Source organism: Falco biarmicus, chromosome 3 (assembly GCF_023638135.1).
Source record: "Falco biarmicus isolate bFalBia1 chromosome 3, bFalBia1.pri, whole genome shotgun sequence".
NCBI classification, from domain to species: domain Eukaryota; kingdom Metazoa; phylum Chordata; class Aves; order Falconiformes; family Falconidae; genus Falco; species Falco biarmicus.
This window is the reverse complement of record NC_079290.1, coordinates 110,804,046-110,829,992: the sequence shown is the minus strand read 5'-3', so window position 1 is coordinate 110,829,992 and position 25,947 is coordinate 110,804,046. Positions and strand designations below refer to the sequence as shown.

Below are 25,947 nucleotides of genomic sequence, written 5' to 3'. Positions count from 1 at the left end.
CTGCAGTTGGGTATATCCCGCTGGATATGCATTCCCACGTAGGTTTTCCCTCACCAATGCTCGCACAGGTCCTGCATTCTACACAGCTCCTGCATTTTAGCTGGCCGCCCTCTGCTTCTCCTCAAGGCCTGAAATGAGGTACAGGGGTGTGAATAAAACAGCTGTTGCCAATCTCTATTGATGTCCCAGGGATCACTTCTAGTTAAGAACAACCCAGGCCCCACACCTTTGTGCTTAATTGGGAGTAGGAGCTGAATAATTTCTGGAAGGCTGTTGTATTCAAGAACTATTCCATACAGTAGGATGCTAATATTAGATTAAGGAGCTGCGGGGAAAGTTCTCAATGATTTATGGTTCTTTGGCACATCCTGAAATGCGCTACAGCCTTGTGGAACTGGTAATGTAAGCGTGAACAGTTTCAAACTTACTGTAATGATCTTTATATTGCAAGTGTTGTGTAGGCTTTCTGGAAGTAATTCTCTAGAAGCCTTGTGGAAAAATACAGAGCATTTTTTGAGTAATAATGTCCCCATTCACACTTGGTAAGGCAATTTCTAGCTGTGATTACTTGTTTTGATTTCTTCAAGGTTTGACAGTTTTCTTTATCAGGTTGGAGAGGAGGAGGCAGCTCTACTGCTTTATAAAACTGGAGGTTCTTTAACAAGTCAATTAAAGACTAAAGCAAAAAATAGAAGTCAAAACTCTGAAGTTAGCAAAAATTTTCTCAAGTTATTTTCATTTGTGGTCTTCCGTTTGTCTTAAAAGTATAACTGGTTTTGATCTAGAGCAATGATGAAAGGTTTTTCCAATATTTGGTTTAGTTAAACTCCTTCACATATTACTGAACAATCACAATTGCCTATTATTTTTACTTAGTTAAAATAAAAAATATCTGAATGGCTTTTTTAAAAAGTTTTTTTGGCAGGTGCCTGGTTAAACTAAGCCCTTGCAGGTCCAAGAGGTTTCCCTGAAAGGGAGCCTCCTTTTCTCTTCCTCCCCCTGATAATTTACTCAAATCAGTTTGCATTGCTACATAGTGAGTATCAAAAATAGAACCATGCATCAAGTTACTTATAAAAATACCACCAGGATCAAGCAGGTTTTTTTCTCCTGACCGGATAAAAAAAGTGTTCTGAAACCACTGACCCAGTGGTACATCCCCATGTGCGAGCTCCACCCTCCCATTTCAGAACAGCTCTGGAAACTATCAGGAAGAGAAAGATATTTGAAGCCTCCAGATAATTCTTTGATCCCCACCATCCCCAAATTAAATTCCAGAAATCGGTGTTTAAAAACAGCCCAGAAATGTGGTCTTCCCTTTGGCAAAAACAAATACCTGGTGCAGGCCAATGTGTAGTCTCACTTCACACTTACTCATTTTCAGGCTGTTAGGCTTACTGGCAAGTGCTGTTTCTTTGGGGATGAAGGAAGCGGTGGTGAGCTGTTGGACTGTAAGGCGCTTCATAAAGGGTCGCATTGCTGTGTAATGGGTCTCAATGTATTTTGACAGCCTTGCATCAGGAACCTGGAGCATTAAACCCTTTCTGAGGGGATGGAATAGTTCAGTGTAATTGTTTTGAACGTCCAGCTTCCTTCTGAGAAATCAGTCTGCTGCTTTTTAAATCCCAGAGTCACTGAGTGATCAGAGGGGGCTCTGGAAAACGTTATCCATTAAGGATCTAGAGCACATTCTCTGTACCCCTTCCCCACCCCAGGGAAAAATTAGGGCAGGAGGGAATGTGTCCAAAGACAGCCTTTTCTCTCCATTGCTATAGTTACTTGGCAATTAGACCCTTGCAGTGTAATATTGAGTACTTATTATTGTATGACTCCAAGGTGATGTTTAGAACACGCGGTTCTGAGAAACCTTTTTTGCATTTTACAGTGCAGCATGTGCTGTCCCAGGGTTCCTTCCTTCCCTTCTCCACACACACTCTTCTCCTTTCTTCCCAGTAAATAAATAAATGAAAAAAGAGAGAAGGCTGAAATGAAGCCAGAAAGCTTAAAAAAACCCAACTTCCCTGCCTTTTTCTGATGGAAGTCAACTTTTGGTAGGTTCAGACCTTGTATCACCAGTTATACTGACGATAAACCTAACTTGGATCACATATTAAATCAGTAAGACTACTCACCGACTGAAAGTTAGGCATTCAATTAAATAAACTGCTGGTTAGCTTTTCAACAGGCGGCTGTCAAACAAGCTCGAGGCAGAATCCAGGATCCAAGCTGAGTAAGTGCCACTATTATTCTTCAGAATTGCTATTTCTCTGGTGGAAGAAGCCATGCACAGGGCATGTCCATACACACATGAGGAGATGAGGAGCTTTTTGGGGGCTGCACCAGCCAGAATGCAAAGCCCCTTTTCAACATAAGGCTTCATTTTCTTTTAACTGTTAACCCTAGCTTTTATATAATGCAGTATAGGATGGTTCACCCTCACCTCAATAGTTTTTGCTTTAAAACTTCCAAGCAAGTTTCTTTTAAATCTTGATCCTTTCTCAAGATGAACTTATTGCCTCTTACCCTGTTTTTAAGAATCCTATAGCATTCCTCCTGTCAGTTCCCCACTGGATACTAATATGCTCTTGATCTCCTCTCTTCCAAAGAATACACATGTAAGTTCTCCCATAGTTTTAAATAACATAAATCGCCTCCCCCACACACACACTTATTTATTTATTTTCTGCCAAGAGTAGCAGCGATCTGCATAGGAAGACAGCAGTGTAGGAGTTATCTGCTTGAAATGGTTGACACAGCCTTGGTAGCGGGCCCCCACTTCGCTGTCTGTACTTCCAGAACACTTCTTTCACGTTACAGAGAGAATCAGACCTGGGCAGGAAACTTCAACTCTCAGTCTCCACTCGAGCTTGTTGGGTTTTTTCTCTCGCAGATACAAGCTGTATTCGCCAGCAGATACTGATGCTTATTTTTCTCTTTGAAAGCCTTCTCGCTATCCAAACAACAACAAAAAAGGTCTATGCCCAAAGTCTGCAAAGTCCTCAGCAGGACTTTGCCTTAAAATGGGAAAAGTGCCAGAGACTCCATTAAGTCTCCTTTGCTATTCCTATTGATTTTATGTGGAAGGCTGTCGGATACTGTGGGGATGAACAATAGTCTAAAGGCTGAGGTAGACTTGCATTAGGAGGGACAGCTTGCAATGTGGAGTGAAATACCATTCAGTCTTTTCATGGTGATCACATTCACGTTAATCAGCAAGTCCATTTTGTGTCTGTGCTAATGTATTTTCATGACAGTTTTGCCAAGCTGATGTTATATTCAGTAGTGTGGTATTGCTGGTTACAGTTGTCAGGTATGGCTGATTGAAGCGAACCTTTGAAAAATGGAACAAGGTGCATCACAGCTTGTTGTGCTAATTCTGCTTTAAGCTGCTTTTGCCATGAATATGAAGTGTGCCCCAAAAATCTCTGGAGAAAAGCACTTGCATGGAAAGACTGACCTGAGTTTTTGCTAATTCTTGTGTTACAGGCGTAAGCACCACTAGGACATTTCTTGTCTTTATGTGATGTGTACTATATTGTGATCATTTTTTAGTTTAGTAGTAGAAATAGGAAAAGAATGCATTGCACTGTATTGATAGAAGCTTTCTAATTAATAAGCCCTGAAAGAGTGTTATTTAAGTGTATTTTTCCATTCATCCATGTGACTGGCTAATTCTATACAGATTCTAACTAGTGAACCATGACTATTGTATTAAGAAAGAATCCAGGCCCTTACAATTATTTTGGCTGGTATATTAGCAAGCTTCAAATGAAGTGCAACGTGTCAAGGAAAAAGTAAGGGAATGGAAATTTTTGTTTCCTTCTGGTGCATTTAATCAGCTTCTCCTTGATTCTTTTTTAATGACAAGCTGCAGACATTATTACTACAGTTAATGACCAAGTTTGACAAGAATGTTCTCAATACTCTCTTTGCTCAGGCTAAAGACATTTCTGAAAGCTCCTGTCTATCATGCTTTCTGTGCTGAAAACATACAGTTAAAAGAGCAGTTGCCATTACAGAAATAAACAGCATCCTAGGATATGCAATCAAGTAGTATGTGCTGGAAAACTAGCCACCCCAGACTGCAGTCCACTGTTCTGGAGTGATATTTGGAAAAAAAAAAAAAAAAAAGAAAACAAAAGCCTTGTAGTCCTTTTCTGAACAAGCATTGCTGGGTTTCTCGAGGTGGAATTTCAGGTACATCTCAGTCATATTTGTCAATTGGTATTAAACCTTTTGTGGAATACAGCTGGATTGAAATCTGTGGGATATGTGAAAAGAGTGTGGCTGCAAGCATCTCCAATGCACATCCAGACACAGTGTACTCAAAATGTGGGCAGGTACTTTTGGACTGAAATAAAGCAATTGGTATTAGTGCATGAAGATGTTACTTTATACATGGAAAAAACGTCCAAGATCTGGACCCAGGTTGCAGAGATGTGACTTTTTAATGTGACTCTCTGCCAAACCTTGTCTGTGTACATGTTGGCTTCAGCTCTTCAGTCTGAGAAAGAGGGATGTGGGAAATTACTTGGTTTCACCTATTTAGGCAAAACAATTATAAGAGAGTGGCCAAAGCCAGAAAAAGCTCATGCCTCTAGTGATATGTGTGCTTGAGTGATAGGTAACCTGTAATTTCTCTGCCGTTACTGTGACAGTGCTGCACTGGCAGTTGAATGTCTAATTTTTTGCCAGTTTATGGACATCTTAGGCTGGTAGGTAGGTTTACTGTCTTTGGCATTAATCAAACAAGCAGATCTGCTTGGGTGCTATGAAAGTGGAAAAAAGTCTGGTTTTAGCTTTCTTGGAGGGGTGTGTGGAATGCCTCAAACCTCCCTCTAAATGGGCAATATGTTGTTTTTCATTAAACATGGTATTTTGATATACTCATCAGTTCCTGCAGTGAATGGGGAAACTCTTAAAACCTTTATACGCAGAGTACTCTCAGCAAACTTGCTTTGGAATCTGAATGGGAGGGAGGCTTTTTTATTGTTTGTGTGTTATTTTGACAGTGTGTACAAAGATCTCCATAGTGAGAACTATCTGTGGCTTGAATACAGAATTCCAAGGCGTTGGGTAGTTTTGTAGGTACCTTTTTCCTATATTAGTTTCCAAGAAACACTTGGTTTTCAGCCTCAAATCAAGTGATGCTGCTGGTTTACTAACTCTGACTAATAAAACCCAGCAAGCTAAACTTTACCATTGCTGGAAGACTCTTGCAGCAATAAATTCAATTTATGAGAACCCCTAATAAAAGTTTACATATCTTTCAAATGCCACAAGCTTGACATGAAAGAAAATGGTCAATCTGACCTAAAAAAAAAAAAAAATTCTCAAGATGCCTTCTTCTTTAATAGAAAAATGAATATTCAGTGAAGCATGAAAGTTTTCTCTAGGACCTTGTTTCTAAGCATGTTCTCAGAGTCACCCTTGGTCCTGGCTAAACACTGGAAGAAACAAAATAAATAGCATTTCACCATGCATGAAGGAGGATAAAATAAAAACCACATTCATGTTGGAACACAAATGCTTTAGGAAGTTCTGGCTAAACGTGAAAAGTACTTTGTAATGCTAGCAAGTATTTATCCCTTTGCTTCCTTGAATATAATCAAACATGTAGGGAAAGCACATGTATTTTATAGTTGCTGATTGCAAGATCAAAAGCCTTGTTATTAAATGGACATGAATCTGATGTTGTAGGGCCGTTAAGCCGTCAGCTGACATCATTGTTTGCTTCCTTTGTTTACAGACCCTTGATTTAAAGATGTGTAACATCTGACATGAAGCCTTTTGAGCACACTCTTTTCTGTTTAGGTGAGTGATTCTGTGCCAGGAGGTGGTAGGAAATGTCTGTAGTGCGGGTCACGCTACCTCACAGCGCTCAGATTTATCGAAGGTCCCTGAATTAGCTGTGTTTGGTGTCAACCCCTCCACAAATTGCAACAGAAGGCAGAATGGCTACAACTGTAGCTCCATACGTGGAGCCTTCTGCCTGCTGAGATCCGCTCCATGCTGCAAATTGCAGCCTTACCAGAAAGAGTCTGGTCCTACATCTTAATAAACAAACAAACAAAAATTCCCTTAAGCATGTCCTGCTGTAAACAAGTGAAGTGAGCAGCTGGTCCTCATTTGAAAAGATGTTACATCCCATTTCAAAAGGAATCTGCAGATCTTCTTAATGCAAATATTTTTAGGAAAACAAAAAGCAGCTGTTTATTCCTCTTTATACCTATTAGCAGGAGAACAAAATCCAGAATGCTTGTATTTCTTCCACTAAGAAAAACATCCTTGTGGCCTCAGCATTCATTTGGATCTCAAATTGTTTAAAATACATTAGGCTGCATAATTCTGCCGTTGTTCTGCTTCTTCAGCAAGCAGCTAGAAAGTTTCTGTTCCTAATGATAAAAGCTACTAAGAGTAGAGCAGTCACTGAATGCTTTGTGTAAGTTTTGGGACAAAAATAGTGATGTTGAAAGCATGCATTTTCAAATTCATCCATTTACCAAAATATCTGCCCCACATCATACATGTACATTAGATGTGTGGATCCCTGTAAAATGAATGAGTAATTTGCCCTGTGTAATGAGCAGGCTTGCTTAATTACTGCTGGTAGGCACCTCTGAGGGAACATACGGACCGAAGGATCTGGGGTTTGCAAAACAGATAGCACTTGGGATTGCTGCATCTTACAAGCTGGTTTAAGGAGGTTAGGCTGACTAATATTGGAAAAGAATTAAAAATTTGGAGACTTTAGAGCAGGAAATTGCTTCTGAGGTCATGTGGCCGCCCTGCTAACCATGGCAAGATTACTTCCCATCTTAGGGTTTATTTGGTAGTGGGTTATTGATGGAGTTTTATATGCTTTTGTTTTTTTCTGTGAAGTAATGGCTCCTGTTTTTCTTGCAATTGTTCTACTGTTTTCTGTCCTTTGCCTCCTGGGTTTGTTGTGTTCTTGCACTGAAAACACCCAGAGGCTTAAGAACGGCAACAGAGGAATGGAAAAAAGTGTGTAAAAGTGAACTTAGCAACATGGGTGATGGCAGATTGTCAGAAGGCATCAACATACAGTGTTGATTTTCTAATTAGTGTAAGCAGTGATAGCCGTTACGCCTGCACGCGGTCATTTGTTGTACAAATTCACGTATGCCTCCATGCTAGCTGCTGTTCCTGGATGCATGTCCAAACTGAGCTTGTTCTTTTCAACTGAAAGCTACGGCTGGTTTGCCCTGTTCCGTTAAACGAGTAGAGTTGTTACCTCTGAGAAGGTCCTGTTTGGTGTCTGACAGCCAGGGAAATTGAGAGTGGAGCCACAAACATCTGTGATAATGTCCAAGTGACGAGTCAGAGCTTGGCCTTGGTCATCTCCTGCGGGAAGGACATACCACAGTGTTACTTCCAAGGGAAAAAAGAAGCAGTGCGCAACTCCCCTTGTCCTCGTGTCCAGTTTCAACAGCAAACTGAGGAAAGTAAACGGAACAACAAAAGGCTCTTGAGCAGCCGCAGCATACTGGTGGAGGGTGCTTGGGATCCTGGCACTATAACTCTGGTGAAACGCAGGCCAAATACCAACTCCAAAAAAGCTGCAGAGGAAGTGTTGTCACATAATGTGCCTGATGCTTTCCTGGGGCAACAGGGTACACTACAGCTCTGAAATTTGCAGGTCCGTATGGAGATGTATGGGTCTGGAGTCAGGGTCATTTTCACCCGAGATCACTGAAATGCGAGTTTGTGCATTGAAGGGAGGGAAGGTTTTATTTCTGGGACGGTCTGAGAAAAGGAGAGGTGCTTTATTTGTGCTGATGGCTATCTCGGTTGGGAGATCCATATCACAGCTGCCTGAGCCCTGAAGTCATCCAATCTGTAAGCATCTGCTCAGCTTCCAGCAGGTACCTACACGCTTTGCCGAATCAAAGGCTGAGCTTCCAGAGAAAGCTGAATACTTGCTTTAGAAATTAATCAACCCTGGCCTTCAGCAGCCAGAGGCTAATTGATTTTCCTTGTCGCTTTAGAGCTGAAGTAGATGTATTAACAGGCAGCACCAGTGACCTCTGTTAGGCGCAGTTCTCGACGCTGATGACGTTGCTAAAACGTTACCTGTTGGGGCTGACGTTTTGCGCCCTAACTGCTGCGTCGTACCGGCTTTTGTTTAACCTTAAGGGTTATTTAAGCGTTTAAAATGTGTTGGAAGGAGGGATTCGCCACTAGGGCTTGGCGGCTGGCGCGCCCTCCCGCAGGCCCCGCCCCCTGGCCCCGCCCCCGTCTCTGATTGGCCCGCCTCCTTCTGGGGGCGGCCGGGCTTACCGCCGCGCTGGAGTTGGTGGTGCCTGACGCCCGCGGTGCAGCTCCCTCGCGGGGCGCCGCAGCCCGCCCCCCCCGGGGGGTATGAATGGTTCCTCCCGCTCCGCCCCCCTGCCCCTCCCCGCCCCGTTCGCGCGCCGCGCTCCATACTTGGCGATGGCCGGCGAGCCGCGCGCTGATTGGCAGAGCGGCGGCGAAGGGGCGGGGCGGTGCGGCACTGACCCGGATGTTCACTCCTAGGCAACGGCGGAAGTGGAAGGGCCGCGGCCTGCCTCGGAGGGAGACCGGACGGGACCGGGAGGCGCCGCCGTTGCTACCGCCCAGCGCAGCCCCGCCGAGCCGCCATGGTAAGGGCGAGAGGGGCGGCCCTGGGCTGCTGCCTGCTCCCTCTCCTCGCGCCTGTCTTTCTCCCTCCTGGCGGTGCTGCCCCCTCCCATCCCCCCGGTGCCGCGCCCCGGCGGCTCCTTCGCTACCCGCCCCCTCACCCCCCCACACCGGTCGCGTCGCAGCGGGTTGGCGGAGCGGGTGGGCCTCGCCCGCTTTCCCTGGGGCGGTGGTGAGGGAGGCCCCAAGCCGGTGCCGCCGGGGGAGAGGGAGCAGTGGCCTGGCCTGGCTTTGGGGGCGGCGGCGGCGGGGGGCTCTGCCCGGGGTTCTGCAAGGCCCGGGGGCACCGGGTGTCCGGGCCCGTCTGGCTGCTCTGCTGCCCGCTTACTTCCAGGTTTGTGGGCCTGATAGCTGGGGTGGTGTTTACAGAGGGAATGCTTCCGCTTTGCATGGTGAATGTTACCGCTTGATGTACTTGTAAACGGAGCCAGTGAACGAATGCGGCGGCTGCAGCAGCGTTTGAGAGCGATGGGGGCCCCATTTGCTATCGCTGCTGCTCATAACCCCCGAATTGTCTCCCACCGTCTGGCATTTCCTCTGGAAGCCGGACTCGCTTGTTAAGGTGCGTTAAGATCTCATGGAACCTGCAAAATACAGGAAGACCACGCGCAGTCAGGTAACGTTGCAGTGCTGGGCGCTACTTTTCTGTGTGGATGAGAACTTTCAGTTTTTTGGAGGAGAATCTCTGGTTTCTTCAGCCATGTAAAATAATCTCCATTTTGCTGTGTGTTTGCTGAATGGCTTTGCCCAGGTCACAAAACCTTTGTTTCCTTTTGGCACCTTGTGTGAAGGGGGCGGATTTCATCAGCTCTAAACAAATGCAGTAATAAGAACAGGAACTGGCCCAGGCCTGGTCTGCTCCCAGCTCTTCTGGGATCGATGTGTGCATTTGCAGAACCTGTTTAAGGCAGCATAACCCCTGTGGATGTAATCACTTTTCTGGAATCACTGAGATACCTAAATATTGTTTGGGAATTTGTGATTCAGGCTTCCCAACACAACGATTTAAGAATGTTCAAATGTATTTAGATTTCATAGAACCACAGAGCAGTTTGAATGGGAAGGGACCGTACAGAGCACCCAGCTGCAGCCCCTGCCGTGGGCAGGGACCCCTCCCCCCAGCCCCGGCTGCTCCCAGCCCCGTCCAGCCTGGCCTTGGGCACTGCCAGGGCTGGGGCACCCGCAGCTGCTCTGGGCAGCCTGTGCCAGTGCCTCGCCGCCCTCACCTGGAACAGTTTCTTACTAAGATCTAGTCTCAATCTACCCTCTTTTAAAAAAGAACAACCTAGTGCCTGGCTATATAACAATATAAAGGCTGGTTAAGCAAGCAAGCAAGTGTAATCCTTCTTACCTCAACCATAGGAATTTCAGAGGCAATACCTTAGATTTTTTTTCTTCACAGCTGAAGATCATTGTGATCCTGCCACCTGTATTATACAGGATAAAGATCTTTCTGGTGAAAAATGGTTAAGATCTAGGTTCTGCTCCTCTGGTCTTGTTTGGACAAACGAGATGCTGTACCTGACTGAGTGTGGGGGGTGACAGGATGGAGCGTCTTATTGCAGTTGTGTATCTTATTTCAAGATACTGAAATCTGTATGTATGAGACCTGACAGTAGAATTTGAAATCAGGATTCCAACAAACTAACCTAACTTCTGTTGTGGCAAAAATCCTCACAGGAGAAGAACTTGAGAAAAATGAGCAGGCTTCATGTAAAGTAACAACAGTGATACCAGTTTCTTTTAAGGGGATATGAAAGCATGCTATAAGAAGAATGTGGTCAGGGTTTAGCTGTAATTGTATCAGTCATTAGGAGGAGGTAGAGCACAGATCCTTTAGAAATTTCGTGAGCATTATAAGCTTATGTTGTCTTCTGATTTTTTTCGTGTTTAGTCATGGAGACCACTGGGCCTAGGAGAAATTTGATCGGAACGTCCAGCACTCTGTGGTGGTTTCTGTTGTTGAGTGCACTTCAGGGATGAACCTGTGGCAGCCACTCTGTTATTTGTATGTCATGGTGGCTGTGTACACATCTGAAGGCTCCAAGAACGTGACAACTTAAACGTGGCTCATCTAGGTCCAATAGTAGGAGGGCACAAGATGAATCACTGTTCGTGTTTGCAGAAGACAATTTGTGGTGATATTTTAAAACCTTCCTGACTCTTACAGTTATCTTAACGTTATGCAGAAAGTGCAATTGAAGCATCCAGTTTCAATTTAAGTGCAAACTCGGTGTTTAGAGTACTTCCAGGATCTTTCATTTTAGTGCGAATGAAAACACAATCCTGAAATGGAGCACTGAGATGCTGAAATGGCCCTTTCATTGGAGGCAACAGCAAGTTCCCCCCCAACAGCTGGGAGAAGCTGGTATGGTACAGGATATTAGGTCAAACACCTTCTTGGTTCCATGGGGTTACCAGTAACTGTGTAGAGCAAAGGTTCTCATCTGTCCTCTGCACTGCCTCAACTCTTGAATTGCTCCTGAGTGAGAATTCAGAAGTGTGTCTGCATTTCAGTCAGGTGCTTGGTGAAACAGGGCAGGGCAACACATGAGGCTTGAAAACTGCTTCGATGGATGCTGTCTCTTCTGCTAAAAATAAACTTAATGCGCTGTTCAGGGCTAAGCAGGACTGGGGAGAGTGGATCTGCTGAGATTTCTGCAATTGTAGGTTATGAGTGGATGGAATCCAGTTACTCTTTGTAAAAACAAAAATCTTCCTTTCCAGGTTACGTAGACTGTCCTGATCACGTTAGCAAGTATTTCTTCTGCTATGCAGCTCTTCAGGAAAAGGTGGAGAATTTTAGCAAAATTTATAACTTAATCAACCATAAATTCGGGCTGTCTAGTGTAGTGCTGGCTGCACATCATCCATTTAGAATTTGTGAGGCAGCTAAAAAGTGCTGAAGCACAGCCAAGGATGCATGATGCGACACCGACACACTCGATGCATAAACATTGTGTGCTATTCAGAGTAACTAATATTTTCAGGGTAGGGGCTGTTTGTCTTCAGCAAGCACATTGCTGCTTGATAAATAACTTGGTTTTGTGCAACTGCTACCAAAGGCGTATTAAATGATTTGTGAAACTGAGCAACTAAAGGTAGCACTTTGCCAGCTCCTTGAACACCAAGCCCATCTCCCTTCTAAACTGATTGTGCTGCTTTTGAAACCTTACCGTACAGCGCAGGAGCTCACGGTAGGTTTTCAGTGTCCACAGCAAGTCCTTTGCACCTTGTGCCTTTGAAGAAATACTGACTTTAGCTGTTTTGTAGAGTCCATGTTTTATTAGGCAAGCCAAGTATATGAGCTTAGCTAAATGTTATCTTAAAAGGCAAATTCCCAAAATAATCAAGTTAGAGGATATCACTGGGAGAGGGAATACTGCCATTGCAGTGATGCTTAATCTTGTGGTTTATTAGCAAAGGGAAAACATTTGCGAGCTAAAGTTGTTCAAACAGGATTCCCTCGTATGGTAAATATATATGGTGATATCTTACTACTTGACATCTGGGAGTACAACAAAATGAAAGTGCAGTTCAGCCCTTTTGAATTACTATTTTTAGTCCTTATTACTGTAGCTGAGTGGAGAAGTTACTCTCTTTGGGAGAGAGACATTGCTGCCCTATTGAATTTCCCCTTTGACAGTTCTCGGTTGACTTTCACATGCAAAGGATAGCTGATGAACTAACTTGGGGGTTGTGCGTGCTTGTGCAGCACTCCCCTGTGCTGGGTACTCATCCAGTTTGGGTTTGGATAGCCAAACGAAGACTTGGCTGGGGAGTGCCGATGTTTATTCTCCTGCCTGCCCTTTGGAGGGATGTTTGCTCAAGTCCAAATGGCTCCTTACTCTGCTAAGTAAGCTTGTAGAGAAGTGTTTTGTTTTGTTGGGTTCCCCCCTCGCCTTGAGCTGCTACACATCGTAGTAGTGCCACCTCAAGTTGAAATAAAACTGAATGTGTTTCAGTGTCTGCTCGAGAGAGAACAGCTTTACTGGAGAAGCGTGAAATTCTGAAAGGTGCCTGTACAGGCAACATAAGCTGGAGTTCAGGTACATGCTAAGCTCCATTTTTTACTCTGCTTTAATCCAATGTGATGTTTAAGGACTTCCCCCCCCCCCCCCCCCCCGGCAAAGGTCATGATTGCAGAAGTATAAGATAATCAAAATGATGTTGATCTTCTGGTTTTATTCGTATTTTTGTTCAGTCACTGTGCATTATAATTTCCCACTTTCCCATTGATTGCTGGGAGTCCTGTAGAGTTCAAAAAGCTTTGACCAGATCTTTGTCTCTCTCCTTAATGTGGAAGGTCCAAAGCATGTTTGTGCTTCAGTTCTTCCTAATTCTTTGGCATTTCCAGGAAGAAGGGCAAAAAATCCCCACTCCTTACTTAAAAACAGGGGACTTCAAATTTGAGTTTCTTTTGTGGGTGAAACCTGTGTGGTATAAAGGAGCAGTTAACACATGCGAACAATGTAAGCCTTCCCCAAGCTTCCTGCTCTTTCTAGCTGGGCTTCAGCCCAAAGTTTGTTTGCCGATAGATTGTGTTAATTAAAGAACTTATCTAGCTTGAATATAAAGATCAAGAATTCAGGCCAGTGCAGTGGAAGCGTGCCTACTTTAAGCTGGAGTATAAACTAATTTTTTTCTTCAACTCTCATGTAATGTCTTCTTAAACACTTACTAGTCCATGAAGGAGGTGTTCATGTTGATGTTAATGTGAGTATTGACCAAATCCTGGGAGTGGATACCCGACTAAGGACTTTATCTGAAACTTGGAATGCATCTGGAAGAGTCTTAAGCTGTTGTGCCTTACTTGAGCTGAATAATACATTCCTGTTACCTGGACCTGATCAAGGTGTCAAAATTCACTTATGGGGTTTTGTGTCCTAAAGCAGGATGGGGACAGATGCTTCCAGGCAGGTTGTCTTGGGAAGTTTGAGCTCTTGCTTGTCTGGTAGATGAGGTGTTTGCTTTTGAAACTTCCTTCATGGGGCACGAGGATGAATGCTGGTTGAGCAAGTCTTTAAAGATGTTTACCTGTTAGTTGAGCTGAGAGGTTTTATTCTGGGAAGAAAATGCAGTGTACTTGAGGAAGGTGTTTTGCTTGTTTCCTAATTAAAATGTAATTTTCCACAATAGGTGCTGTCTTGGTAATGCCAAATGCAGTTGGAGTCCTGTCCTTTTTCTGAGTTTTTAGATACAAAGAGGTTTTGAGTAAGGAATTGAAAACAGGATCTATTTATTATTTGTGGCCAAAACAGGCTTCTACTTAGAATTCCTTTAGTTGCATTAGATAATATCTTGTGCTCTGTTTCCTAGAGTGGTGGCCTGAGCCTTGGCATCAACCAGTGAGATTAATTTTCTTGTATTATCTAGTGCTGTTCTTTCACCCTACCTTCCTCTGCTAGGGTTTAGAAGGAAAATGTGCAGTGTGCTTTCAGCTCATCTCTTTGTGCCACAGCTTCCAAGTTGGGCCGAAGAATTACAGGATGGATTTACACACACTTGACTTACCTGGCTGCCCTTCTCATAAATTGCTTGCTTTATTCCTGCTATATGCAAATGAATCCTTATTAGTTTACATTTCATCAATATAGCCTGTGTTATTTTTCAGCCCAGGGTTGGTTAGGAGTCCTGACTCTTGGTTTAAACCCACGAGATGTTACTGAAGGTGTTCGCAGCCGTGCTGCAGAGCATGTCCTTGCTGATGCTGTTTCCCTGAGTATGAAGAGGATGTCCTCCATGCCTTTTTGTTACAGAAAGTGGAGCTGGGTTCTTTCCTGGTGCGTTGACTTGGAATTTCAATCACGTCCTTGTTGCAAAGTGGGAGGGTTACCAGCCTGGGTGAAAGCAGAACCCAGGATCAAACGATTTTAGCAGCATCAGCTGAAACAGGACTGAAAACAGCACTTAAGTAAGAGTATTTTGTGCGGAAGGGAAAAAGGTCGAGACCGCATTGAAGACATAAGCTTAGTGGTTGCCTTAAGCCACCAAAGACATCATAAATAAAATAATCTTTATTCTCTCGGGGAATTTTGTTTGCATTTCTTCAGGTGATACTTTCTATCTTTTCCATTAGACAAACTGCTGAGTTAGAAAGCGATGTCCTATTACCTGCCTTCCCCAGTTATTTTTGCTTTGGTAAATACCAGGATTTAAAAAAAGCTTGCTGCTAGCAAAGGTGCCTGCGCTTGCAATTTGAGACTGGCTGAGGAAACAAGAGATGGGTATTCTGGTGAGTTAATTCAAAGGAGGAGAGAGCCATGAAATGGAGGAATGAGGTAAAATATCAGCTGCATTGTGCTGACCGCAGCAGTTAATAGCTGTGTTTATCCACCGAGTCCTGTCGCTGTGCAAATTTAAGGGTCATCGTGAAGAGTTTGGGATGTAATGCTGAGAGGCGGCATCTTGGCTCAGTACGGACAGTGCTTCACCGGATGGTCAAATTCAGCTTTCATGTAGCCATTAGTATGGGCAGAGCTATTTCAGGTGAAAACTGGCCAATAAGTATTAACTTTGTATTAAATTGAAGGAGAAATTTGATGTGGATTGAAACTGGCACGTGTGTGTTGTGTGAAGCACTGCTCCTCCATAAACTGTCTCTACTACTTAAATTTATTAAAAGTTTTGCAGAACTTGCGTGTCTTGTTGGATTGGACGCTGTCTCTCAGCAGTTTTGACTTAAGGGTAAGTCAGACGTGTTCTGAAGTGGCAAGGAAAACATAAAAAGACGGAAAGAATAGGCAAGTCTGGGAAAATTTTGGCAAGGGAAGGAATTCCAGAGAGCGTGAACATCTTGTTAGGTGGAGATGTGATGTTCTTATGGCCTATATATCTGCAGAACCATTAGCTTCCTAGTTTAAAACTTGAAATCCTTAGCACTGAATCCCTTGAATGAAACTGAATTGTCTTGCAAGCTTTGCAGCGTAGTCAGCAGGGTACGTTTTGCTAGACACAAGCGAAAGGCATATTAACCTACTTTTTTGACCTTTTAGGCAATCGGAGAACATTCAGGGATGAGGGCTAATTAGATAACCTCTCTGTCTCTCCGCTCTGCCTTGCCAGGCATCCGATTACTTGCCAGAGTTATCTTGTGAATTTACAACCCCGTCTACTAGACTTCAGGACGCTGGAAAGTGCTGAGTTTGAATATTAAACTGGGCAGCTGTCAGCATGGCGGCAGCTTACCGGGGGTGATGGGGGCTCTACAAACAGGCCGGCATAAAGCATTATACTGAATTTGTATATCAAACGTTTGTGTTAGTTATGCTTTCAGTAAGCATGTCAGTGTTGGTTATCGAATATATGCATCCCTGCCGCTATAATAATGTGCATTTTCTCAAATGTTTTTGATGGAAGTAACTTCTCATAAAAAAGGTTTAGGTTGTAGTTGACTGGAAGGAGAACCTGGATCTGTCAGGCCAGGGCCAACTTGCCAAATTTTACTGTTTTCTGCAGGAAAAAAATTCTCCATTTCAACTGAGCAGTTCCTCTGCTGATGCTTTTGTGACCAGGCTGATTTGAACATGAAACGAGCAGTATGTAGAATAAAAAAAAAAAAAATACACCACATTTTGAAAAGATCATCAAGCATTAACAGGATTAAAAGAAAGCATTACAGACAATATGTTTGCGGATGTTCAGGATGACAAATAGTGCTGAATCTCAGGAGCTGGTTTGTATTTGTAGTAATTATGGTTTCAATTGAAAAAAATTGATCTGTGTAGAAATTAAGCAGTCTTTCTCTAGAGGCTGATTTGGGCAATTTCTCCATATTATTTGAATGGAAGGCAAGAAGACGATGTGACTATGAAAAGCAGGTCATCAGATTTATGAACCAATGCAGACCTACTGTATTAGGTTGTTTCAAAGACTGAATTAACCCGGTTAGCCAGTTAGTAGTAGATTTACAGAGAAAGAATGAGGTAATGAAGTGGAGGATGGGGATAAGAGAGTATTAATCAGTAATTTGGGACATGTTTGCAGGGTTGAAGCTGAGAGGTGTACAAAAGGATCTTGCAGAGGTAAGTTATAGGAGTTTTTGCAGAAGGGCTGGCAAGGTCAGGAAGAAGATTCTGTGAATGATTTCCTGTTGATGGGCAGTCATCTTCTCTTTGGTGTGAGTCAGTGCGAGTGAGCTGATGGGGGAAGGAGGCTGCTCAGGAGGTAGCTTCACAGTTTTCGGAAAGCAAGACTGACTTGACTGCACACCACCTTACTACAGGGCAAAGTATTTGTGAAGCTACAAAAAATGACTGAAGCATAGCGTTGAGTTGAGTCATAAGGAAATATGGAGAGGCACCTGAAGTTACTTGATGGATTAATACTGAATGGTTCCCCTGTCAGTAAAGCTGTCTGGGTCTGGATGCCTTGTCTTTTAGGGGTACCTGTGTGCTTGTGCTCAAGCCAACCTCTGTTCTGGTAGTGCAGCTATCAGGCAGGCATTACGGGCTTCCTTATGAAGCAAATATGTCCTTATTGCAAAATAAGGACAAGTTCTCATATCTCAGTGCTGTGCTGTTACAGGTTGTTTTCATTTTGTTTAGCTAAGATTTCCTATCTGTAGTTATATCTAACAAAATGTTATTTTGTGTTAAATCCAGACTTGAAATAGGGTGTGTGTGTGTAAGAACCCTGTTGTGCAGTAACATTAGTCTAATTAAATCTCTTAATGTTATTTGGCAAAGGTGGTCAGCTCTGCAGTCAACTTCAGTATCTTTAATCCCATTTATTAAAAGTTAGCGATGCTTTTTTGCAATCTGTGCAACTTTTCTATGTAGCTCTGCTGTCCCCATCTTACTCTTTCATGTGGGGCTAATAGATTGCATATTCACTTGATGCCATGATTTATTGGGAAATGACTTTTTGCAAACTTTATGCTTCACAGGAATTCTTGGCACCAGATAAAAGCTAGTAAATTACATTGTCATGTTCAATGACAAGTTTAATAAATAAAACATTGTTTCTGTTACCCAGAAGACAAACACTGGTGCAGAAATCATTAGTGATCGTGGCAAAAGGTCAAGATGAATAGCCTGTTCCCAGAAATCCTTGTTGCTGGTCCATCGTGCTCTTCTGTTTGTATGTGGTGGCTCATTTCCTTGGGCAGCTGACAGATGCTTGCACCGGGCTTCAAATAAACTGATGCAATCGATGTTAAATTAGTTTTGAAAGTAGGTACAAGTCTCTGCCATCTCAAAATACGTCCTTGCTGGGGAGGAGGTGCCAAGAAATGTGAATTGTTTTCACTGTGTGCTGTACACCTTTGCAGGTGGGCTAACAGGAACTGAAATGCATCCAGTCGAAAAACAGCCTTGGGGAGCGCAAACTAGCCGTGGAACATACTCAAGGAGATGCTGAATTCTTACTTCCAAAGCAAGTAGTAAATTACAGTCAAATGGCCTGCTCCAGACTATTGGGGGTTGTCAGGTTTTTTTCAATAGATGTAAAACATTTTGGCAGATAGTTGTTCCATGAAACGGAGCTGCTTAATAAAGTAATGCAAGCAGCTCTGGTTTAGTTAGAAACTAATGGATGGAAGTGCCTTCAGAGTATTATAATTCACTTGATAATTGTTTCTAGAGTTGAGCTAGGATGTTGGGTAATGTCCCATGAGCAGTAAACGGCACTTACCTGATTTAGAGGTAAGGATGATAAAGCCAAGTCAAATACAGTGTATGACTGAAAGGATGCTTGAAAGCAGCTGTCTAAAGGTAAAGCAATGAAGGAGGATTTGGCAAAACTGTGATGGCAAATTTTGAGATGCTCATTGAGCTTCAGTGCAGGAGGAGATCTCTTTGGTGGTTGCTACTAGAAGACTGTTGCCACTCCTTAAATCTGTCTAGGCCTGAAATGGTGAGAAGTATCCAATGTCATCAGCGTGCTGGTGGCAACGAAACTTAAGCTGCCTCATTTGCTCCCCTTCCCGTAGATTATTTTAGTTCCCCTGCGTGGGTCTTTGGAGCAGTTGTGCAAGTTACTTTTTCCTGTAGAACCTCTGTAAAGAAGAGATCCCTTGTGAGCACTCGTCCTTTTGGAGTTGGTGCATATTAAACTTCTGGACCAGTGTAGAACAAAAGCTGGTCAATGTTTCTGAGGTTTAGAGTAGACCTCTCATTTTTTGGCAAGCGTGTAGGTGCATTTGTCGGTGTGTACAGCACCTAGACTTGAATTTAGAAATCAAGCCATGAAAGTGTTTTCAGTTGTTAATTGGGGCTAGTACTGCTTTTCTATAGCGTGCTCAATTGTTTTGAAAGTTAAAGCGGCGCAGAATAAAAGAAATAACGTTCTGCAGGAGACCATCTGAGAAGTATTCGCTGACTCAAAAGCTGTGGTGTGACTTGCACAGTTGCTCTGTGAGTAAATACTGGTTACAGGAGAGCTGTGGGAGACAGGGTAGAGCAGCTTCTACTAAATTCTTCTGATCCATCACTTCTTGCTTTTATTTTAATCTTTAATCCTTCTCACTTGTAATTTGTGGAATAAGCGCTCTCAACAGTTGGTCTGTCTGTTTGGCTTTGACCACAGTGGTAATGTGACCACAGCAAATTGAGCTAAACACGTTACTAAACTTACAGCGTGGTCATAAGTGTCTGAGATAACAAAAGCCACAGGATCACATCCTAACCAGAGAAGACAAAGCTAGAAGTAGTTCAAGAGAAGGAGAATATAGTCTACATGAGTGTCATGTTCTTTTAATAAACATTGACCTATTCTTTTATGACTGTCCACAACATGGTTTATCTCCAGGTTTTATTAAGTTTGTTTCTTAAATATGCTATCACTGTTTCTCCCATGAGTACACCTTGCTGTCGGGAAGCCGTGATTTATAAGTGCATGACAAATGGTTTTAGATAGGATCTGCCAGAAGAGGGTTAATAGTCAAGGGAAAAATAATGTAGAAAAACAGATTGCAAGGAATATGTGCAGCTGATGGAAACGTCATGAGTGCAGAACTTGTCTGAGATTCATAGCTGTTACCATCTAATATCTTAAAAAATGAATGCTGACAGCTGAGAAGGGAATCCTGCGACTTAGCGTACTACTGTACTTTTTATTACACAGGGGTTACGATAATTCAACCCTTTGCTAAAGCTTCCAGCAGTAATACTATCTTACTGTGCAATTTGAAAAGGGAGTCTTCTGCCTTTTGAGCTCTGGAAGTTGCCAAGGATTAAAATGACAAGCAGGAGGGGAAGCTGTGTATCTGTTTCAATTAAAAAAAATTAGTGTTTTAGTACCACAAAGCTGAAACATTAGTCAGACATTCCTGTTGGGAGAACTGACAGGAAATAATATGATTTATAATCTGGGGTATGTTTGCAACACAAAAGGAAGGAAAAAAGTAATTTGCTGATTGGGTACTCCTGGCCCTGCGTTAATTTACAAAGATACTTTGCTTGTAAACTGACCAGTGACCAAAGGGATCTGATGTGTGATTTTTTTCAAATTGCGGGAGTTGAACAAATGTTCTGGTTTTGGTGTCCCTTCAGGTTTTTATCTTACATTTCTGTTCTCTGAAAACTCAGATGCCAGCTTGTACTTTAAATTTGGATAACTTTTCACATGCCACTCTTGAGCAAAACTTAAGCATGAAACAGAAGACCTTTTTTTATCTGTTAGTAACCCAGCTGCAGTGTCCTGACAACTGTGGCATCTCAGGACCAAACATGAGCAGCACAGGCCAAATAATGAACGTTCTTACTACATGTTTGTGGCTTTTTTACTTTAATTCTAATATTTGCAATAATTTCTGGGTTACTCAGTTCTTCTCAGCTGGCATCACAGATTGGAAGGGGTAGGTAGCACCATCATGCCTTGAGTAAGGTGTTAGATTTGGTTTGCTGGCTAGAAAGATTTGGTGGCCCAAGTGACTTATTTCCCAGAAAGGGCTAGAATAGGAAGAAGCCACCACTGCAGTAGCACTGAAGTACCTCAGCTGGTTTGTCTTGACTCAGGGGTGAGCTCAGAGTAGTGTTAATACAGAAATCCAATACAGAAGTGAAACAAGTCTGGCTTTCTTTTTCAAGAAACTGCCCAACTCTGTTAATGCTCAGCAATAACATAGTCAAATGAGCAGGAGCTATCAGAACAAAGCTGTGAAGGCTAGGGAATTAAATCTGCAATTCTTTGTGACAAATAGAAGCAAATTCCTGCTGATTGGAAGGCTGGGAGCTTTAAATGAAATCTTTTACCTCCTTTCAAGTGGAATAGCTCAGCCTTTGAAATGGGTAGAGCTGCAGGTTTGTGTAAACCTTCTTAAAACCCAGAGTATAAGTTAAGTCTCGTGTAACTAGCAATGAAGAGTTGTCATGATTTAGGAATAAAGCTTGTGAATTTCTGTAAGTGTATATAGTGAAATGTGTGTGTAAAGATACCGTTTAAAAAGTGTGAAATACTTTCAGATGGTAACTCATCCAGTTGCTAGTGCCTATTGAAAAGAGAAAACAAGTATAGCTTCTGTGAAGTGTTACTGGTTCTGCCAGTGACGCTGGTGTTTGAAAGGCTTTAGGGATGTATCTTGACTTATAACAACCTCATTTATCAGGTGACAATTTTGTGCAAATTATGATGCAAACATGGCATGGTTTATTACTTCGGTCTGGCGGAGCGTATTTGTGTGCTGTGAACTGGAACAGCTGCATGAGAAGTAGCTTACTTGCTTGCAGGTTTGCATAATTTTGGGTCTGTCCCTGTTGCCTGATGTTATCAGCATATGTGAGCCTGGCCAGGGACCATTAACGAATGCCAGCTATTCCTGGGCCATGTCCCCCTCATCGTAAGCAGCTGTGGGGTTTCAGGGATATGACAAGTGAGGGTCAAAAGGAAGTTCAGCATTTTGCCTGCTGTAATTTTTGCAATTTGCATGCCTAGAGTGACTTCCTGGTTTTTTGTTAATGTTTTGCATTAAATAATGTCCACCCATACCTGGCCTTTAATTGCATTCATAATGTAAGCAATATTGTTTAAAGTATGCAGCAGTGCTTCTGTGCAGCTACACATTTGTACAACTTTTTTTTTTTTCAGCACTATTTGTTTTTATTTGAGCCTCAGCACAGTCTGCCTAGTTGACCAGAGACCTGTGGCTCTTTTGAGAGGGTTTCTCTTGCAGATCAACTAAGTACAGTGGGGATAGAAGAGCAGATGCAGGCAATGGAACCTAAACAAACATAACTACTCCTGTAGACATATTCATAACATTTTTCCCTGTGGTAGTACCATGGGAATGCTATAGCAGATGCTTAAGTGGAGATTCTAGATAGCCAGACATCTTTTGAGGAAACTTATGAAGGAGCTTTCATCTAAGCTAATATTTTCAGTCTTTGAGATTCCTATGATCTCTAAATCCTTCAGTGGCTTGAGCTGTAATAAAACTTCATTTAGAATTTCTGTCTGAACTCCCTACTCCTCCACAGGAGCTCTGTGCTGGATGAAACAGGGGAATGGTGGAAAACAGCCTCATATCAAGTAAACACTAAGTTCATTAAGTCCTGCGACCTCAAAGAGCTTGGCTCTGAGAGCAGCCCAGGCTGGGAGACAGCCTGTCTAATCACCTGCGCAGTGAGCAGGGCTTTATAAGCCTCTCTGTGTCTGAAGGCAAGAATTCTGTAGAAATGCTTTGTCTGGAAGTCTATTTGGAAACCATGTCTTCAGTATGCAATTTTACAAGAGAATTAAGCAAGTGGAAATCCAGTACAGGGGAAGTTAAGAAAAGTAGGTTGGCTCAACTGCAGTGAGGTAGGTTGGGGTGGACCTTGAGTTCCCAAAGAACACCTTCCTCTTACACAAATTGTGTGAAGGCTCTGTGGGATTAAGTGCCACTGATGTGCCACTTTTGAAACTGTGGTAGCACATGCCTTCTGTAGGGGTAGTATCACCCTTCTATAAGTCGGGGAACTGTGTGCTGCTGCTTTTGGCACCTCAGATGTGGTTCCCATCTCTTTGTATGTAAGTATCTACAGCTACTCTATGTGCTCCAGCTGGGGTGGAGGTCTGGAACCAAAGGATGTATTTGACGACAGACTTGGTTTTTAAAACCTCACTTCACCTAGAAAGAACCAGAAGCAAAAGATACTGGTAGTATTAACCTTTCAGTTCTGAAATGGGACATACCAGATGTATCCAATATCACAAGGTACCACTTTGCTCTGTAATCTGGGTGCTTTGTATTGCCTTTTTGACTGTGCCAGTATGGATTTGTGCTGGATTGAAGTGACTGTATAACCACAGCTTTAGGGACAGTAATACAGCAGAACTTGCCTTTATTTTGGTGCTTTAAGAGATCTGCTGTCAAGCTGTTTCATTATTTAAATGCTCTGCAAGAAAACTGAATAGTCCTGCTGCTCGGCCTTGCTTTTACCTCTTTGATACCAGAAAAACATACTGTTAGTATGTGCTTGGATATTTTTGTTTTTCCATTGTGCTCATCCACGCATGCCAGCCATGTCTGAATCCTTTTAAGAATCTCTGCCTTAAACGGTCTTGCTTGTGTCTTTTTACAGCTGTTATTGAATATATTCGTATTAAAATGGTCAGTCAAGTTCTTCTGGTTAATCCATAAACCGCTGCAGATGTAGATACTCCTTCATTCAGTGTAGTTTATTTCACAGTTGTTTCTTTGCAAAACACTGGGGTTGCAGCTTTAGCGGTGGTTTTTAACATCTTTCCTTCGGCATTTTTGTCTATTAAACAATTCCAGCTGGCAGAGGAGGACGGAGCACTTCCGTAAGTGTTCCCACGATCTGAAAGTGAGGAGCATGACCTTATGACCATGTGCCAGCTTTCCTTTCTGGATGTAAGAGATAGCAGGAGGTAAAGACAATACTTTGTAAGAAAGGTCCCCTGCTGGAGCTGGACAGGCGTAGGCCATCTAAACAGTGTCTTTCTCTGGGGACGGAAAGGTTACTAGCAAAAAGAGAGTAGTTCTCCCTTCCCCTAAACATTTAATGAAGATAACTAAAAAGTTTTGAAAATCTTGGCCATCACTTTTGTGCATGAATATGGTGATAGTTCAGTGGTTGGTTTGTGGTTGCCTTCCAGGGTAAATAACATCCCTCCAGACTCACTTCAGCTAAGGATTTGCTTGTCACATTATCCAAGTATTTAAAGGGTAGGGGGGTGTGTGTGTATGTGGGGTGGGTTTATGTACGTTGCTTGAAGGCATCCTCCTCCAGTGACAAGAGGTGACTGGCGTAAACTTCTGTTCGTGGAGTCTGTGCACCCTGCTTTGCAGGCTGAAGGCTCAGATCTTCAGGAAATTATTGCAGATATGGGAGCCTGATGCCTGACTGGCTGTAGAGCTGGAAGATTTTGCAAAGATCATGTCCTATAACTTGACCTGGATGAGAAGTAAATATATAATCTCCCCAGACCAGGCTGTCTGAGTTGCTGGCTGTAAAATATTTGTCTTTAGACGGTGGATAGATAGTGCCTCTTAAGAAGCTTTCGTAATGGATGTCTGCTGAACAGGGAGCTCCCTCCTTTCCCCATTGCTAGGGTATAGCTAAATTGCAGGAAATTTCCTGTTTCTCTCTGACCTGGGGGCTGATACTTGAATAATGTGATAATGTAACTACTTCAGTTTTGAAGCCTTTCTTAAATAAAACTTTTAGATCTTGGCAGAACACAGGAGGGAGAAATTAAAGCTAAGCTCTTTGTATATGGGTGGCTAGAAATCGCAAAGAAAAAAGGGAGGGGAAGAACGAGAGAAAACAAACTGGCTATGCTTCAGTGCCTAGTGACCTGCTGATCAAAGTAACTCATGCAGATTTTGGGTACTTGTTAGGCTTGCAGGAAAGGGTCTGTTTATATCTGTTGGTGAGGAGGAGAGCTAAAGGTTATGTCAAGAACATGGTTCAGCTCGTCAGATGTCTGTGGTAATGTCTCTTGCACATTTTCTGACTCTGAGGAGAAGTTTAAGATTGGGTGGGGTTTTTTTTGTCAGAACTGAATGTGAGACCAGCTGCAGTAAGTCCTTTGGAATATGTTGTTGCCATTTCTCAAAATAACTGAAGTCCCTGATTTCTCAGATGCAGGCAGCTTTTGGTGTGTTTTGTAGCAAGAATAAAATAATGGATCATACTTTGTGTCCATGTTTCATTCTGTGGCTTTTTTTTTTATAAAGCTGAAGGAGGGTGAGCCAGCTCTGTTTTGGAACAGAATTTGTCTTGGATACTAGTTATCTCAAGCTGAATGGCGTAATACAAATGAGGAAGTGTTAAAACTGCTTCGGGAGAAGGAACTTCCAGTTCCCTAACCCAGATTATTATTGAGATAGCATGGAAAAACAATGCATTACACATTTACATGAATGTTGGAAACTGTTTTGGTGAGGTAAGGACTGGACTCTTCCATCAACAGCATGGTGTTAAATTGGTGGCATGACCCTAGTTAAAGCTGTGCTTTTAAATCCAGAGTTTAGAATGCTTTTTGCAATACCAAGTCAGTAATCTGCAATCAAATGGTACTGAACTTTACTGAAATCTGTTGTTTGTGTTAATAAAAAACGTGTTGTCGCTTAGAATTAGGAACTGTATCTCTTGTATCAGGAGCCTGCAAGCACTGCAGTTCTTGTGTGCCTGTGGTGTATTACCTGTACACATTGTAATGGAGGGATGTTCTTGTTTCTGCAGAGTGACCAGCAGCTGGATTGTGCCTTGGATTTGATGAGGCGTCTGCCTCCGCAGCAGATAGAGAAGAATCTCAGTGACCTCATTGACTTGGTGAGTATTGGATGCTCTGACCAAGTAATGGCTGAGTCCTGGGTGTGATGAAGATCTGGTATGTAAGAACATTTTCTGAAGCATCTCGAAGGTGTGGTGATTTGTTTCTCTCCTTGTCTTTTAGCAAGCGTAAAGAATACAGCAATTGCCCAAACAATGCCGGGAATCTATGTGTTCATTTTGAGCAAGCCAACAAGTAGTACTGTGTAAGCATGGGCACGCTTTCAGATGAAGGGTCATTAGCAGTTTTCTTGATGAAGTCATCGCCGGTTTGGGAGCTGTTGTTTAGTAGAAGTAATTTGGAATAGTTGATACAAGGCTGATGCATGCCCTTGTTACGTGTGTGTCTCCTGGTGAACTACCTGCCTGTTTGTAGTTTGACGCAGGGTTTGTGCGGTAGGTGCAGTGGATGTGCTATGTCACATGCTTCAAAGATGTTACTGAGACAGAATGTGTCAGAACACTGGGGTTCTGGAGAACACCCAAATCTATTTCTAATTTATGCCGTATCAGGTATTCCGCGGTCTAGCGAGTATCCAAAAAA

General features: G+C 42.9%; 1 protein-coding gene across 3 annotated transcripts in view; it reads left to right on the top strand.

Annotated features, from left to right (window-relative positions):
• Nucleotides 1-5,796: 5,796 nt before the first annotated feature.
• CAPZB (capping actin protein of muscle Z-line subunit beta) overlaps nucleotides 5,797-25,947 on the top strand; it is a 63,788-nt gene continuing 43,637 nt past the window's right edge. The window contains exons 1-3 of one of the 3 annotated variants that reach the window (XM_056333841.1): nucleotides 5,797-5,814; nucleotides 8,539-8,645; nucleotides 25,314-25,403. In XM_056333841.1, the coding sequence (XP_056189816.1) occupies nucleotides 8,643-8,645; nucleotides 25,314-25,403 (93 nt within the window). In that variant the 5' untranslated portion in view covers nucleotides 5,797-5,814; nucleotides 8,539-8,642. Of the gene's footprint in view, nucleotides 5,815-8,538; nucleotides 8,646-25,280; nucleotides 25,404-25,947 lie in introns of those variants that run through there. The other 2 variants (XM_056333840.1, XM_056333842.1) reach the window with 2 other exon arrangements.